At 38.1% G+C, this 14,985-nt stretch overlaps 1 protein-coding gene across 1 annotated transcript; it reads left to right on the plus strand.

Annotated features, from left to right (window-relative positions):
• LOC122089134 (tubulin alpha-5 chain-like) lies at window positions 1-5,364 on the plus strand. Its single transcript, XM_042658632.1, has 5 exons — window positions 1-278; window positions 3,180-3,394; window positions 3,478-3,677; window positions 3,842-4,350; window positions 4,870-5,364. The coding sequence occupies exons 1-5, from the start codon at window positions 166-168 to the stop codon at window positions 5,180-5,182; spliced, it is 1,350 nt and encodes a 449-aa protein (XP_042514566.1). The 5' UTR covers window positions 1-165; the 3' UTR covers window positions 5,183-5,364.
• Window positions 5,365-14,985: the final 9,621 nt, after the last annotated feature.

Here is a 14,985-nt window from a genome sequence, read left to right on the forward strand (position 1 = left end):
CCCCTCCATCGATCCGGGTTCCCAACCTTTTTTCACTGTTTCCTTCTTGTCGGTAGGAACATACATTCTTTCTCTATAAAGGGAGGGAGATAAAAAGAGAGGGGAATAGATGAGTAGAGAGGCGTGAGAATTTTAGGTTTTTCTACTTGGATTGGATCCGGAGAGATGAGAGAGATCATAAGCATTCATATCGGACAAGCTGGGATTCAGGTTGGGAATTCTTGCTGGGAGCTTTATTGCCTGGAGCATGGAATTCATCATGATGGAGTGATGCCTAGGTATGTCATTTGCTAAGATATTTTTCTGAAAATTTTCTTTCTCATTTTTTTGGTTCTATTTCTGTCGAGATGGAAAGGCATTGTGCTTGATTGACAGTTGTGTGCCATGGGTTTTGAATTCTTCCTCCTTGTTTTGTCTATGAATGTGAATTTTAGGAAGAATGGGGAAGCTGTTCGGTTTCTTGTCCTCACCGATCCTTATGAAACAGCATTAAGTTGGATTTGTTTTTTATTTATTTTTTTAAGTTTATAGAAATTTCTTCCAGATCTCATTTTGGAAATGCTTTTTAGATATTTCACTAGCACACTACATAGGATCCCGCCCATTTTTTTTTAATTAGATCTTTGGTTCATAAGTGCTTTTGTTTCTCCTTTTGTTCTTGGTTCTCTGCTATATCTGCATATTCTGTTGAGATCTCTCCTACGCTTGCGTTTGTTGTTATCCCGTTGTTATTTTTGATGTGTACATTTGATTTTGCACTAGGTTTTGTTGGATTCTGCTTTGCTTTCAATCTTCGTCTTTATTTGAAAGGATTGCATTTTTATATGAGGTCATGTTTGGTATGCATTCTCATCCTGATAATGTGCATTCCCATTCTCAACCTAGAACGAGAATTTCGTTTGAATATCTGGTTGGTTAAAGCGCATTCTTGATTTTATGATACTCACTCAAAAACCAGCATTTCATCCAATGACTTATGGACAATATCTTCAATGTTAACGGTGAGGTTCCAGAGGAAAATAGCTAGCATTGAACTCGGTAGCCTCTTTATATGATCCTTAATAACTTTGGGGCCATGAAGATGGAATGATTTCTCAATTCATAGACGAATCAGGTTAGGATGAGGATGATGTGAATACACTCCCTAATGTCAAATTCCAAAAGCCAGCGATAGGTTGGGGAAGCTAATGGCTTTTGATGAAAAAAGGGAGTGCAAGGCCACTTTGCATTGGATTCTCTTTACCCTCCCCATAATATGATGGCTCTGTTGTATTGGAGAGTGTTGAAGCTTGCTTCTTCTCTAGAGTTTTCTTGGTCATTAATATGACCTATCCAGCATGCCATTGTTTGTGTCTTTGCTTAAGAAGACTATTTAGAAACAGGGGAGTGTTTTGGTCTCTCTTTCTTTCTTCCTCTCTCTCTCTCTCTCTCTTTCTCTCTCTGCTTCTATGTGTGTTTACGCTTCTCTTTCCCTCCAACAGTAGTATATTTTGAGAGCTCCCAGACGCATTCAACACCATTTGTCCCAAAGCAGGAGGCCACTCAAAGAAACCTAGTTGTATGACAGAGGAAGTGACACGACCAATACCCTCCATTCTCCGTCGCCGTTGGCTGTAGAGGAAGAGCTCCTTGTTTGATTCCCAAGAGGGGTCGAATTCTGATCGGCATTTAAAAAGTGTCTTCTCATTTCCATACCAAGAGAAGCCTTGGACTCGGTAGTCATTGTATGCTAGTCGTGTGATGTCTAGTTACAGAATGAGAATGCAGAATGGGCTTCTCGATGCATTCCAGTATGAGCCTCATTATTGGATGCAGTCCAGGTTTGAGAATGTAATTGTATACCACCAAACAGTATTTTTTCATTGCTAGAGTACATTTTTGTCTCAGGAAGCATGCCAAACGTAGCCTAAGTGAACACTACAATTTAAGGGTAAACTGTTATACTCATTAGCTCCTCGCATAATTTTCTGACTCTAACTTCTGCTTTGGATTGGTTGTTTGCTTGAATTGCAACCACAATTCTAAATGTGGTCAGGCATACACGTTGAAAATTCCACATTGTATTTGTTTAAAAAATTCCTGTTTTTGGATATTCCAGATAGGTTAAAAATGGATATTAGTGGTTTATGGTTGAGAAGGGTCTTGATCATTTCCTGTGATCTGGAAGGTTAAGGAGGACTTCAAATGAAACACCCCCCCCTGTTATTACATCTGTCAAAGTCTTGAGCATCAAAGATAGTTTGAACTTTGAATCAGAACCTTTTGGTTTATAGTCGCACATGCTGTCTATCCTTGAAATTGAATGGAATTTTTGATCAATTTCTAGTCATATTTGTTTGGGATGTATAATCTTTTTGATTAAAAAAATGTTATATTCTGATGTGATTCTACTGCATTGTCTAAAATAAATATTTTTATTGTGATTGTTTACATTCCTTATGTTAAGAGTGGTCAGTATTCCTCTTGTTCATGGATATTGATGTGTATTTGGAGCTGGATTAGTTTAGGACTTTCTAGTTTTCGTTTATGTGGTGACCGTGCAGAACTTGCTTGTTCACTCCATTTAGGGACCATGAATGTAGTGTCAAATGCTTTATCTGATCTATTGTTGCCCTTTTTTTGTGTGATTTAAGAGTCGGTTGCTTTTGCTGTTATTGATGAGGTGTTAATTTTTTTTTATAATCTTTCCTCTTTTCCTCCTTTCATTTTGTCGTTTGTATAGTGATTTGTTTGGTTGGCAGTGATTTTAATTCCTACTCACTCCCCTCCCCCCCCCCCACAAAAAAAAAAAATGGGATCTACGATCATCAATAATCAAATGTTCAAACTGTGTATATTTTAATCTGTACCCAAAAAAAGTCCAAACTGTAGATTTTGTCATATGTTCATCTTGTTTCCTCCATCATTTAGCCTGTAAAGTTAAATATTTTTTGCTTGTTCAAGAATACGAAGATTCTGTCAATTGCTGTTATGTGTAAAAGTATTTGTTCTATGTGAAATGCCCTATATTTGTTGGCATCTAAGTAGCAGTGACCTCCTCTGCATTGGTCTTTCTTTGGGTTAACCTGTAGAGTTTCAATTGTCACAAACAGGACATGTCTCTTGTGAAACTATATTCGAAATTTGATTGAGGAAAACAGACTCGCAGTGGGATTCTAACTGGCTTTTTGCCCTTGCAGTGATAATACAATTGGTGTTGCTCGTGATGCGTTTAATACCTTCTTCAGTGAGACTGGTTCTGGCAGGCATGTACCAAGAGCTATATTTGTTGATTTGGAACCCACTGTCATTGATGAAGTTAGGACTGGGTCCTACAGGCAGCTTTTTCACCCGGAGCAACTGATTTCTGGGAAGGAAGATGCTGCTAATAATTTTGCCAGAGGACATTACACTGGTTAATTGCATCTCTAGTTCGGCTTTGATCCTTTCACAGTGTCTGCTTCTTTGACTAAATTATTTTGATGTTATGTGCTGCAGTGGGGAAGGAAATTGTAGATCTATGCCTCGACCGAGTGAGGAAATTGGCTGACAACTGCACTGGTTTGCAAGGGTTTCTGGTATTTAGTGCTGTAGGTGGTGGCACTGGTTCTGGTTTGGGTTCTTTGTTGTTAGAACGATTGTCTGTGGATTACGGGAAGAAGTCAAAGCTTGGGTTCACTATCTATCCTTCTCCCCAGGTAACTTCTGATTTATACCGACAATATATCTTCTACTCAGAGTTGACTATCCATCCTTTCTCTGTGTCTAGTTAAGATTCTACTTCTGTTTGACACATCTGTATAGTTAAGCTTGGGTTCTCTATTTGTTTAACTCTGATTGGTTTGATTACCCCGAATAACAGGTCTCTACAGCAGTTGTGGAGCCTTATAACAGTGTGCTCTCCACTCATTCCCTCCTGGAACATACAGATGTGTCTGTGCTTTTGGACAACGAAGCAATTTATGATATTTGCCGGAGATCCCTAGACATAGAGAGGCCAACTTACACCAACTTGAACCGCTTAATATCTCAGGTCATTTCATCTTTGACTACTTCCTTGAGGTTTGACGGAGCTATTAATGTGGATGTTACAGAATTTCAGACCAACCTTGTACCATACCCCCGAATACATTTCATGCTGTCCTCTTATGCTCCCGTCATCTCAGCTGAGAAAGCATACCATGAACAGCTATCGATTCCTGAGATTACAAATGCTGTGTTTGAGCCTTCAAGCATGATGGCCAAATGTGACCCAAGGCATGGGAAATACATGGCCTGCTGTTTGATGTACCGTGGAGATGTTGTTCCCAAGGATGTTAATGCTGCTGTTGCAACCATCAAGACCAAGCGGACTGTTCAGTTTGTGGATTGGTAAGTTCTGAGCATCTCTTTCTACTCAAACCCAACTAATCTAAATCTTATTCCAACTGCTTGGGATTGTACTTAAAAAAGGAATTGTCCGGATTCATGTTCAAATAGTTTGGTAAAAGGTAGTGCAATCGGCAAACCTGATGCAACACCACCTTGACTAGCTTGGGATAGGTCATGCAAGGGTGCTGGCAAATTTTGCTAATACCTAGTTGCTTGTGGAATAGTAAATTGAAGGACTAGTTTTAAACATGGACGAAGTATGATTGTCCATGCCCGTAAATGGGGTAGAATTTAGAATGGGTGAGATTATCATATCCTTGCAGTGAGGTCACCTGGGCTCACTGTTGAAACAGACATGTAATCCTCAGAATACAATCTTCTGCATTCTATTAGGCGGTAAATGAAAATACTTGATCAGCGAAAGGAGAGTCTGAATATCTTAATTTTATTCTTGTTTGTAAAAACATTGTATGAACTTTCCATCTAGAATCTAATGATGCCTGTTGGGTGGATTTGTAGGTGTCCTACGGGCTTCAAGTGCGGGATAAACTATCAACCTCCGACAGTGGTCCCTGGGGGTGACCTAGCCAAGGTGCAGCGTGCAGTGTGCATGATAAGCAACAACACAGCTGTGGCTGAGGTGTTCTCTCGCATTGACCACAAATTTGATCTTATGTATTCCAAGCGGGCATTTGTCCATTGGTATGTTGGTGAGGGTATGGAGGAAGGGGAGTTCTCAGAAGCTCGTGAGGATTTGGCTGCGCTTGAGAAAGACTATGAGGAAGTTGGAGCTGAGGGTGTTGATGATGAAGAGGAAGGTGAAGATTATTGAGTACTTTTGCAGGGTACTCATCAAATCCTTGTGTCTCTCACGTTTGTCTCTACCTTCCATTATGCATTATCATATCACTCCATATTTGGTGTTTTAGTTGTGCTTTGATTTGTGTTCTCATAATGTTTTGAGGTATAGTGATTTTTGATAATCCAATTACTATGTTCATCGGCTGTGGAAAATTGATGGCATTCTTTTTAAAATCCCTTTAATTGATAGGTCCCCAAAAGTTGTGAAAGAGATACCATTAGCATTGTCCACTCGCCACTCCCTGATTTTGTTCTGAAAAGAAGAAGCTTTCAGTGCATTTATTGTACAGGGAATTCTCGTCAGAATTCTGTTTTTAATTCTAGTGCAGTGTTCGAAGTGGTGGTATTTAAGTAACTCATCCTTTAATTGTGATTTAGCAGCCTGAGGATAAATCACTATATTGTTTTTACTTGAACCATCAGGAATCAGGACTGATGGAATTGGAGAGTGAGCGGTGCCCTCTGCTATTTTCTCCAAACTTATTCTCAAACATTGTGGTGGACTCCTCTTAATTTCATGGTTAAGAATAAATACTATGATATATTGATGCGAAGATTGCGAGGAAAGTAAAATAATATAAATCAGCTGTACTCAGGCTGTGCTTTGTTCAGATCCATGAGTGTCTTACCTTAGTTTCGATTGAGGTAGGCCACGGAGAAACCCATCGTTAAAAACTAATAAATATATATATATATATATAAAATAATAAATAAATAAAATATATAGAGGTGCCCCATCCATGAAACGAGGTCAGTGAGGAAAGTGGGAACAGGGTTAAATTAAATAAATAAAAAAAAGTCTATTTTCTTGTGAAAAATGCTCTATTTTTTGTGAAAGTGAAGGCAAAATTAATCGATATGGCAGATCTGGGATTGGTATTGTACTAAATTCTTGGTTTGCTAGGATTATGGGCATCTCCATTTGTGCAACTTGATTTTTCAGGAGTTTCAACCATGAAATTATGAATTTGGGGCCAGCTATTATAACCGTGGGTTTGGGTTTGGGTTTGGGATTTTGCCGAATATAAAATATAAATTTTTACAGATGATCAATTGCATTACAGAAAATTGTAACATTTTAGGTTGGTAGCTGAATTCTTAGAAGTGTCTTCCAAGCCATTGAGCATGCAATGCATCTCGCATGTTTGATAAAATTATGCAAAGAACATAAGAATTAGAAGTAGAGCTTCCAAATTCATTAATTACTCATTCTACTATATATATATATATATATATATATATTTTTTTTTCCTTATAGTAACCAAACAACTATTATTAATGGCATATAACATATTTCTAAACATGTTTATTCATAACTAGATTATAAATGTAAATATAAATCATACCAAAGAGAACTTAAACCTTAAGAACTTCAGAGCTATAATTTATTTAATAAAACAGAAAAAGTACATTAGTACAAATTCTGTTAACACCAAAGCTCTGAAAGATATGTCTTACATGAATATGGAGGATTTCATATAGCTTCAACAAGCCTTCAGTCTCAGCCATAATTTCCTATTTCAAGATCTCCATTGTTTTCATTTTTCTGGTCACCTTTACCTTTAACACACTGAAAGTCAAGAGGGCGGGCTAGCGCTTTGGCAGCCACATCTGGATTAGCTTGGGTGCCCACATTATCCAGTCTCACTTTCCCTTTATTCGTATTGGTTTGAGTACCATCTTGAAGTGTCTGAACACGGCGGCCATTTTCAGATGCTGGAGTAGAAGGAGAAGAAGCCTGCTGCCCCATCTTTAACTTAACCCGGCTACCAAACTAAATCTGAAAGAACTAGCTAGCCTTCCTTCCTTATGTGGTTCCTTGGTTTGTAGGAATATTGGAGCTACTTCATTTGTTTATATAGACTTCTAAAAGAGAAGATGAGACCATTTCGGCATTTCCCACCCAAGAAGCATCTTAATTTTAAACTATTCTTGACAAGAAGTGAAGAACCAAGACGAAAAAACAATAATCAAAGATAATACTTTCTCACTTCTAGTAAAACCACTCTTTGTGGCACTCTCCAGTTTTCACTTTTACATTCTTAATTTGGGATTGGGCGGTCAAAGAATCCACAATATGTATCGCTTAAAATATGAAGGAGCTGGCTTTGGAAAAGTTGGAGCATGTGTGGGGTATCAAAGCCAATTGCCAAGTAGGAAAACAAGGATGTTCTATTCTCCACTAATTTGTGCCATTCTGTCCAGGATGTAACTAGCATTTCTTCCATGGTTCAGTATAGTAAGCTTTTTATCCTTTGGATTCCATCATCTAGTGGATTGCGGGGCTTCTCGTACATGTGAAATAGACTTACACATTGGGGAAAAAAAAATTTACATGTGAAATAGTTAGGGGGAGATCAAAAGTGAGATTATTGTACCATGGATGGTGTGAGATGGGATTAGAGGGTACAATCAGATGGAGATGAGTACCCTCCACCGATGGGCAAAGGGAGAGTGCATTTCAGTGGGTGTCGGTTTGTTCCCCTCTCAAACCCTACCCTGGTGAAGGCTAATTAAGGTCTTTACATACCTGCTGAATCAATTTGCACCTTGAGAATTTAGAACCCACACTCTCTCCTTATTAGACGATTTGATCACCTACTCCTCATTGGTAAAAACTTCACGTGTGGGCGTTGATTTGGTGGCTCAGAGAGAAAATTTCCAGAACAAATTGAATCAATTTTCATTAGCATCTCCTTTGGTACTTAATGGTAGGGGTGTCAACCGGTCGGGCTGGTCCGGTTTCGATCGGGTTTAATCGGGCTTGAAGACTTTTAAATGTTGCACCATGTCCGGCCATTTAACTAATCGGGCTTAGTTAGTGAGGGCATGGTACACTTTATACTCGGTCGATCGGTCTCGGGCTATAATCGGGCTATTAAAATCAAGCCTTAATCGGGTTTTAGTCGGGCCTTAACCGAGCCACGGACATGTTTAATGTTAAACGGGCGTAACCGGTTTTTAAATGGGTCTTCTTTAATATTATTGAGCAACGACGCCGTGACGGACGATGGGGTTTGGTTTCCTATTTTTCATTGTCTAAATTTGGTTGTGGCTATTCTTTTATTTGTTTTAAACTGGTTGAACATTTCATAATCCATGCTATGTACAATAACATGGTTAATTTTGCAAAATAAAATTTTAAGGAAAGAGATGATTGGATGAAAATGCAATGAGAATGCTCTCATGTGGGATTGCCATAACTACAAATGGATCTCAATAAATGTATTGATTGATCCAAGGAACCTACTCTCTTCCAAGTCACATATTTAAAAACATCACAAAAAATCCAAAGCATTGATCCAACATGCTCCTAAAGCTCTTTCTTAATAATTATTTAATTAAGAGCGGTTTGGGTATTTATAGGTGAACTTAGTGAAGCATTTTAGGTAGGAAATCAGGCTCTAACGGACGTATTCTGGGACCATCGGTCGACCGCCATCGTAGCCGGTAGACCTCCAAGAGCCGTTGAAGCAAAATATAGCCGTTGGGGCACTTCCAGCCAGTCATCGGTCGATCAGGACTTTCTACCGGTCGACCGGCTATGGTCTCGGACAGTTCCGAGCCCCGGTCGACCGCCAACATGACATACTCTCGGTCGGGTGCCCGACTGTCCAAGTATCAGAATTGAGACCGACCGTTTATTAAACGTGTCGGGCCGGCCCGGGCTATAAACGGTCGATTTCATTGGGTCGGGCCACGAATTGAAACCCCTACTTAATGGTGCCAATGAAATTAAAGCAAAGCAACTAAAAGATCATTAAGATTTGCTATTTATTGAAGATTATGTTTTGATGTTGATATATACATTTTTTTTTAATGACAATTGTCGAGAGATTCAGTCAAAAGAAATTAGATGTTTATAAAAAAAAAAAAAAAAGAATAAAAATAAAATAAATAAGATAAAAGAAAGAGAAAAAAATATGAGTTAATAGAGAAAGATTCTTATTTAAAAACATTCATAATTGTTCTAAAATAAAATAAAAAATTCAAAACCTTCGCCATTTCCTATGCAATCGTTTATAGTTCGGGACAATATATTGTTCTAAGAAATAATTCTCCAATTCCTTTTAGATATTTTAACAATACACATTTTTAGAATATTTGGCCCAAATAAGTTTTTTGAACAATTTAATCCCAATTAAGAACTGTCTTTAGTACATTGGGCTGACTAGACTGAAGTGTAAATTTTCCTTCATGCATCCAGATGATTTTGTACTACGTGCTTTAACTGGAGGCAACCGTCCATAATTGAATGCCCAAGATGAGCTATATTCTCTCTCTCTCTCCCCCCAAAAGCCTCTACGGCTCAGGCCTCGCAGCTTTTGAAGTCAGATGGTGGAAAGGGGTGCTGCAGGGAGTGGAAGTGGGAGTGGGAGTGAGAGTGGGAGAGGATGAGTGTTGCTTTTGGGTTCGCCTTGTTGGCAACTTCGGCCATGTGTCAGCAGTGATGTGTGAAGTGTATGAAGTTGTTTTGAGTGTTACGGTGCTATCATGATGTGTGTTGCGGATTTGTAGGGTTGGTATTAGTAATCTTGACCTATTCATGTTTGGGATGGGTGTGCACACTTGAAGTGCCAGTGAGAGAGAGTAAAGGTGCATACGATTGACTATGTGTTGATAACTACAATATTTATAGAGAAGGTTACGGAATTGATAAAGTGAAAGTCCTATAAGTACCCTCAAAATATTGAACCACAAGAATAAAAAAGTGTGGACAAAAAAGTGGGAGTCAAACTATCCACTTCAATTGCCATATTGTGCTACTGAAGATTAACCTTTTGAATATTTGGTAAACCTGGGACTTAAGATAGCCTTCAACTTTAAGAACTTCAGGTGTAATTTTATTTACTATTAAAGAAAAAGAACATCAGTACAAATTCCCGTTACACCAAAGCTTATGTTTTACATAAGTATATATGGAGGATTTCATAGCTTGAAGCCTTCAACCCCAATTTGCTATATCAATATCTCCAGTGTTTTCATTGGTCTGAGTACCACCACCCTCAACACTCTGAAAGTCAATAGGGCGGGATAGCAGTGTTGCAGCTGTGGGAGCCATTGGAGCTGGAATAGATTGGCTACGGATGTTTCCAATTCTCAATTTCCCTGAATTCTTATTGGTTTGAGTGCCATTTGTAACCGACTGAATTTTGAGACCACCAGTTTCAGATGCTGAAGGACGCGATGGGGAAGAATCATAGTAGTACTGTTGGGGAAGAGGAGGAGGAGGAGGAGGAGGAGGAGGAGGAAGAGGAAGAGGACCAGGAGAAGAAAAATTCTGCAGGTACATCCCAGGAACCGGGTAAGTTCCAGAGGCTCCTTCAACTCCTTGTGGATGGAAGCTAGGAAATGGCTGCACTTTGAACATCTTAAACACGGGGTACCAATAAACAAATCTGAAAGAGCTAGCTATCTAGCTAGCCTGGCCTTATGTGTTTCCTGGGTTTGTAGGAACATTGGAGCTCCTTCATTTGTTTATATAGATTTGTAAAAGATAAAGATCGATGAGAACCTTTTCCACCCAAGAAGCATCTTATAAACTATTTAATTATGAAGGATCTGGCTTTGGAAAAGTTGGTGGATGTGTGGTATACAAACCATTGCCCATTTGAAGGTGAAAGTCACTTTCCAAGATGGCAAACAGGGATGTTCTATTCGATCCCCACTAGATGTGTGCTATTCTATGCAGAAAGGAGAACTCTTCCCCTTTAGCATTTCTTCCATGGTTCAGTATAGTACTAAGCCTTTAAAGGTTGGACAACCCCTCCATCTTCATCAATTTATATTCAGCAATGCGCACCCAAATGGCACCACCATCCTCACAACAGTGGTAGCAATCCCTATAGTAGAACCAGTACCAAACAGACTCTAATCTCTTGGATTGGGCTGTTAAGAAAATAATGGAAGAATTGCCTCTGAATACACTAAATGCCATTTCACTTGTGCAAGTTGGAAAGTTGGATTAAGTTTGACACCAAATTTCAGACGTATTACTCTGGAAAAGAAGCATAGAAATGGATACATTATAAACGAAATAAGTCGGTTTGATTGGCCTACCTAAACATATACGAATGATAGATAAAAACTGGCTCTGATAATGGAAACAAGTGGGCATTCGAACTCTTCATATTCTATTGTTCTTTTCTTGGCTAAAACTTTAGTCCCACATCAGAAATATAAGAGAGAAAAAGTTCCTTATTAACTACAAACTTCACGTTGATTGACCAATCAGGAGTTGTTCTACAGGCTTGAACCTCTGTATCCTTGAGTTGGTGAGGTCATCTGAGTACCCAAGAGGGCAATATTTCAGCCTTTAGGTTAGTAATTTGAGCAAAATCTAACCCCACACCTCTCTTCTTTCTCTGTTCTTTTTGCTTATGCAGCTTGGCTCAATTCCTCAGAATCTGAGGTCAAGTTGGGTTTTATAGTCTACATATTATGAATTCTAGTGGATGGGCACTATACACATCTGATCCAAAAATGAAATATTTCAGCTTTTTGGTTAGAAATTTGAGCAAAATAACTAAATCTAGTGAAATATTAAGCACAAACCAATTCTATTTAAAAATTTGTTTAACAGGAAGAGTAAATCTTGAAATAATTAACAAACATGATATTGATCAAACCCTACTTTAATATATCTAGGCTATTGATCAACTCTCAACAAGACCAGGTAAGCTTTTAAACAGAAAAGACAGATCAAAGGAGGACTGGTATGGATAGATTGAAACAGCCCATACGATCCAGACCTTTGTAATAGCTAGCTGAATCAATTTTTGTCAGTGAGACTGCTGAGTGTTCATGAGAAAGGTTTCCCATTGTGTTCATGCATTTAATTAAATGCAATTGGAGCCAAAACCCAAGAAATCATATTATCTATAGAAATGTAATTTGGTTTAATTGGAGCCAAATCCCAAGAGTCAATAACTAAACTACACAATCCGTATAAGTTTAATGCACCAAATCTCGGCCTCTTTTCATTCAAAATATTTGGGGTTTGGGTTCAGTGGCACTGCAAGAGAGCATTCACAACCTCAAAGATAGTTAAGAAATTGGGTGGTGTACCAGTTTTATTTACTAAATAAAACAGGAGCAGTACATCATCATCATCATCAGTACATATTACGTTTTGCACCAAAGCTTTGAATGATACGTCTTACATATAACTATAAATAGAGGATTTGATATAGCTTAAATTAAGCATCAATCAATCAATCCAAATTAGCTATTTCAATATCTCCAGAATTATCATTGTTCTGAGTAGCACCACCACCGTTGACACTCTGAAAGTCAATAGGGCGGGATAGCAGTCTTGCAGCCGTGGGAGCCATGGGAGCTGGAATAGCTTGGCTACGGATGTTTCCAATTCTCATTTTCCCTGAATTCTTATTGGTTTGAGTACCATTTGTAACCGTCTGAATTTTGAGACCAGCAGTTTCAGATGCTGAAGATAGCAGCAAGGAAGAACCAGAGTAGTACTGTTGGGGAAGAGGGGAAGGAGGAGGAGGAGGAGGAGAAGGAAGGGGCTTAGAACAAGAATCCTGCACCACCTTCACAGAAACCGCAGAAAATGCAGCGGCATCAACACGATCTCGTGCCTGCATTTTTAACATCTTGAACCCGATCGATCAGAATCAAAACAATCTGAAAGAGCTAGCTAGGTAACCTTCCTTGTGGTTTCTGGGTTTTGTAGGAATATTGGAGTGAGTTCCTTGTTTATATAGACTCCTAAAGGAAAAGAGGATGAGACTCGAAGAATCTTCTGTTTTTGATGGATAGGATGGAATTGAAATTTATTAAGGGAAAAAGACTACAAAATCTCGCCAAAGAGAACACAGATACAGCCAAAAAACAAAAAGTTTAGCTCAGTCTAATCAGAGGCAGTGAGATGATTCTTAGGCATCGTTTGGCAACGTTCCATTTTTGTCATTTTTACGTTTTCTTGTTTTCAAAAATGGAGAAACAACCTAAAAAACATTTGATAAAGTTGTTCCGTTTCACTCGTTTCTAGAAACATAAATCAAAATTTATGCTTATTTTCTAGAAACGACTTTGACGAAACAAGTTCGACTTGTTTCGTCGTTTCTAGAAACGAATTTGAGAGAAAAAAAAAAGTTATTGTACCCGATAAATCTCTCAACTATTTAAACCTAAAAAGAGACAACTGAACTTTCTCTCCCTTTTGAGCATCCGATGATAATATTAAGGTTTTTAGTGGCATTATATCTGTAAAAAACGTTTTGAGAAATATGTTTATCAAACACAAAAAAATCAGTTCTTGTTTCTAGAAACGTGAAAAGATGTTTTTGCTGTTTCTAGAAACAGAAACAGCAGAAATGTTATCAAACGATGCCTTAGTCTTAACCAGAGGTATTGAGAGCCAAGAAGCATCTTAAACTATTTTTAAAAATTATTTATAATAATAATAAAAAGAAAATGGATAAAGTAGAAATATGCTCTTTCTTTTCTTTTGGTTAAATGCAAATATGCTTTCACACTTAGAAAAAAAAAAAAAAAAATCTTCATGTCACAATTTTCGAAGAAGATTTATTATTTGCTTTGTGAATTACGTTTGGACTTGGGACAACATTTGCTTATGTGGCTGAAACATCATTGATATAAAGTATGAAGAGGGAAAGGAACTCTATGGCTGATCTCGTAGCTAAAGCATCTTTTATCTTTAATTCTCTATCGTTAGACTATCAATATGTTTTTGTCCTAGCTAGCCTCTTTTTGCCTTTTTCTTGCTAGACTAGCTAGCCTTTTTTCCGTTTAATTTTCTTTGGGATTGGGCGGTGGAAGATCCACAATATATATATATATATATATCTCTAGGCGATAAGCCTGATTCGGATGAGTTTGCTTTGGAGAAGTTTTTGCCTACAGGGTAGAGCCAGTCATTTCGAGGTAAGAGTCACCTTGTTTTTTTAAGGTTATGTAAAAGTCACTTTTTTTTTTGATAAAGTAAAAGTCACTTTCCAACAGCAGAGAAAGGATGTTCTATTCCCCTAAAGTTTACTTTCGATAGATGACACAAAAGGATTTTCTTCTATTCCCCACCATAAAGTATGTGATTCTACACTAAACCCCGAAGGTCATTTAATTTGTGGGTGACGATTTGTTCCCTCTCAAAATCTATGGGTTTGTAGGTGGTATTTAATCCCATGAACACTAGAATAGCTTAATGGTGGTAACTTTGACTTATAGAGTCGGCATCCAAGGGAGAAGATTGTGGAATTGAATCATGTCGTATGCATTGTGTGAGTGTACGTATGCGTTTTCCTTATTTATTATGTACCCACACGTGGGTTTGCCCATATAATTAGGACGAACTGAGGATTGTGTGGATTAGACACACGATGACCCGGACACCTTGGTTAACGAAAAAAAAATGGTATTTAATCCCAAATACCTCTTTACAATCAGTTAAGGCCTTTACTTATCTGCCTGAGTCAATTGGCACTCTCAAAAGAATTTACCCATTGTTATATATTTCTTGGGAAAAAAAAACCCACAATGCTAATATGTGAATTATTGCGTATGCCCTCACTCCCCATGTGGATCCATACTCTTTCCTCATTAAACATTCCCGAAATGATCCTCTCCTAATTTTTTCCTTTAAAATAATGAAGGTTTAGGGCATACGCAATAATTCACATGGACAAAGTTTTACCATTGTCTCCTCCTTTAACATAGAATTAGAAAACAAATGAAACAAGCCGCACCTTTCATCCTCATCTCTCATTCATTTGTTCCTTTTTTTTTTTTTTT

This window comes from Macadamia integrifolia, chromosome 9, assembly GCF_013358625.1.
Source record: "Macadamia integrifolia cultivar HAES 741 chromosome 9, SCU_Mint_v3, whole genome shotgun sequence".
NCBI classification, from domain to species: Eukaryota; Viridiplantae; Streptophyta; class Magnoliopsida; order Proteales; family Proteaceae; genus Macadamia; species Macadamia integrifolia.

Coding starts and splice junctions, on each gene's coding strand:
- LOC122089134 (XM_042658632.1), top strand. CDS start 166: ATGAGAGAGATCATAAGCATTCATATCGGACAAGCTGGGATTCAGGTT. Junction 279..3,179: donor CATGATGGAGTGATGCCTAG/GTATGTCATTTG, acceptor TTGCCCTTGCAG/TGATAATACAATTGGTGTTG. Junction 4,351..4,869: donor ACTGTTCAGTTTGTGGATTG/GTAAGTTCTGAG, acceptor GTGGATTTGTAG/GTGTCCTACGGGCTTCAAGT.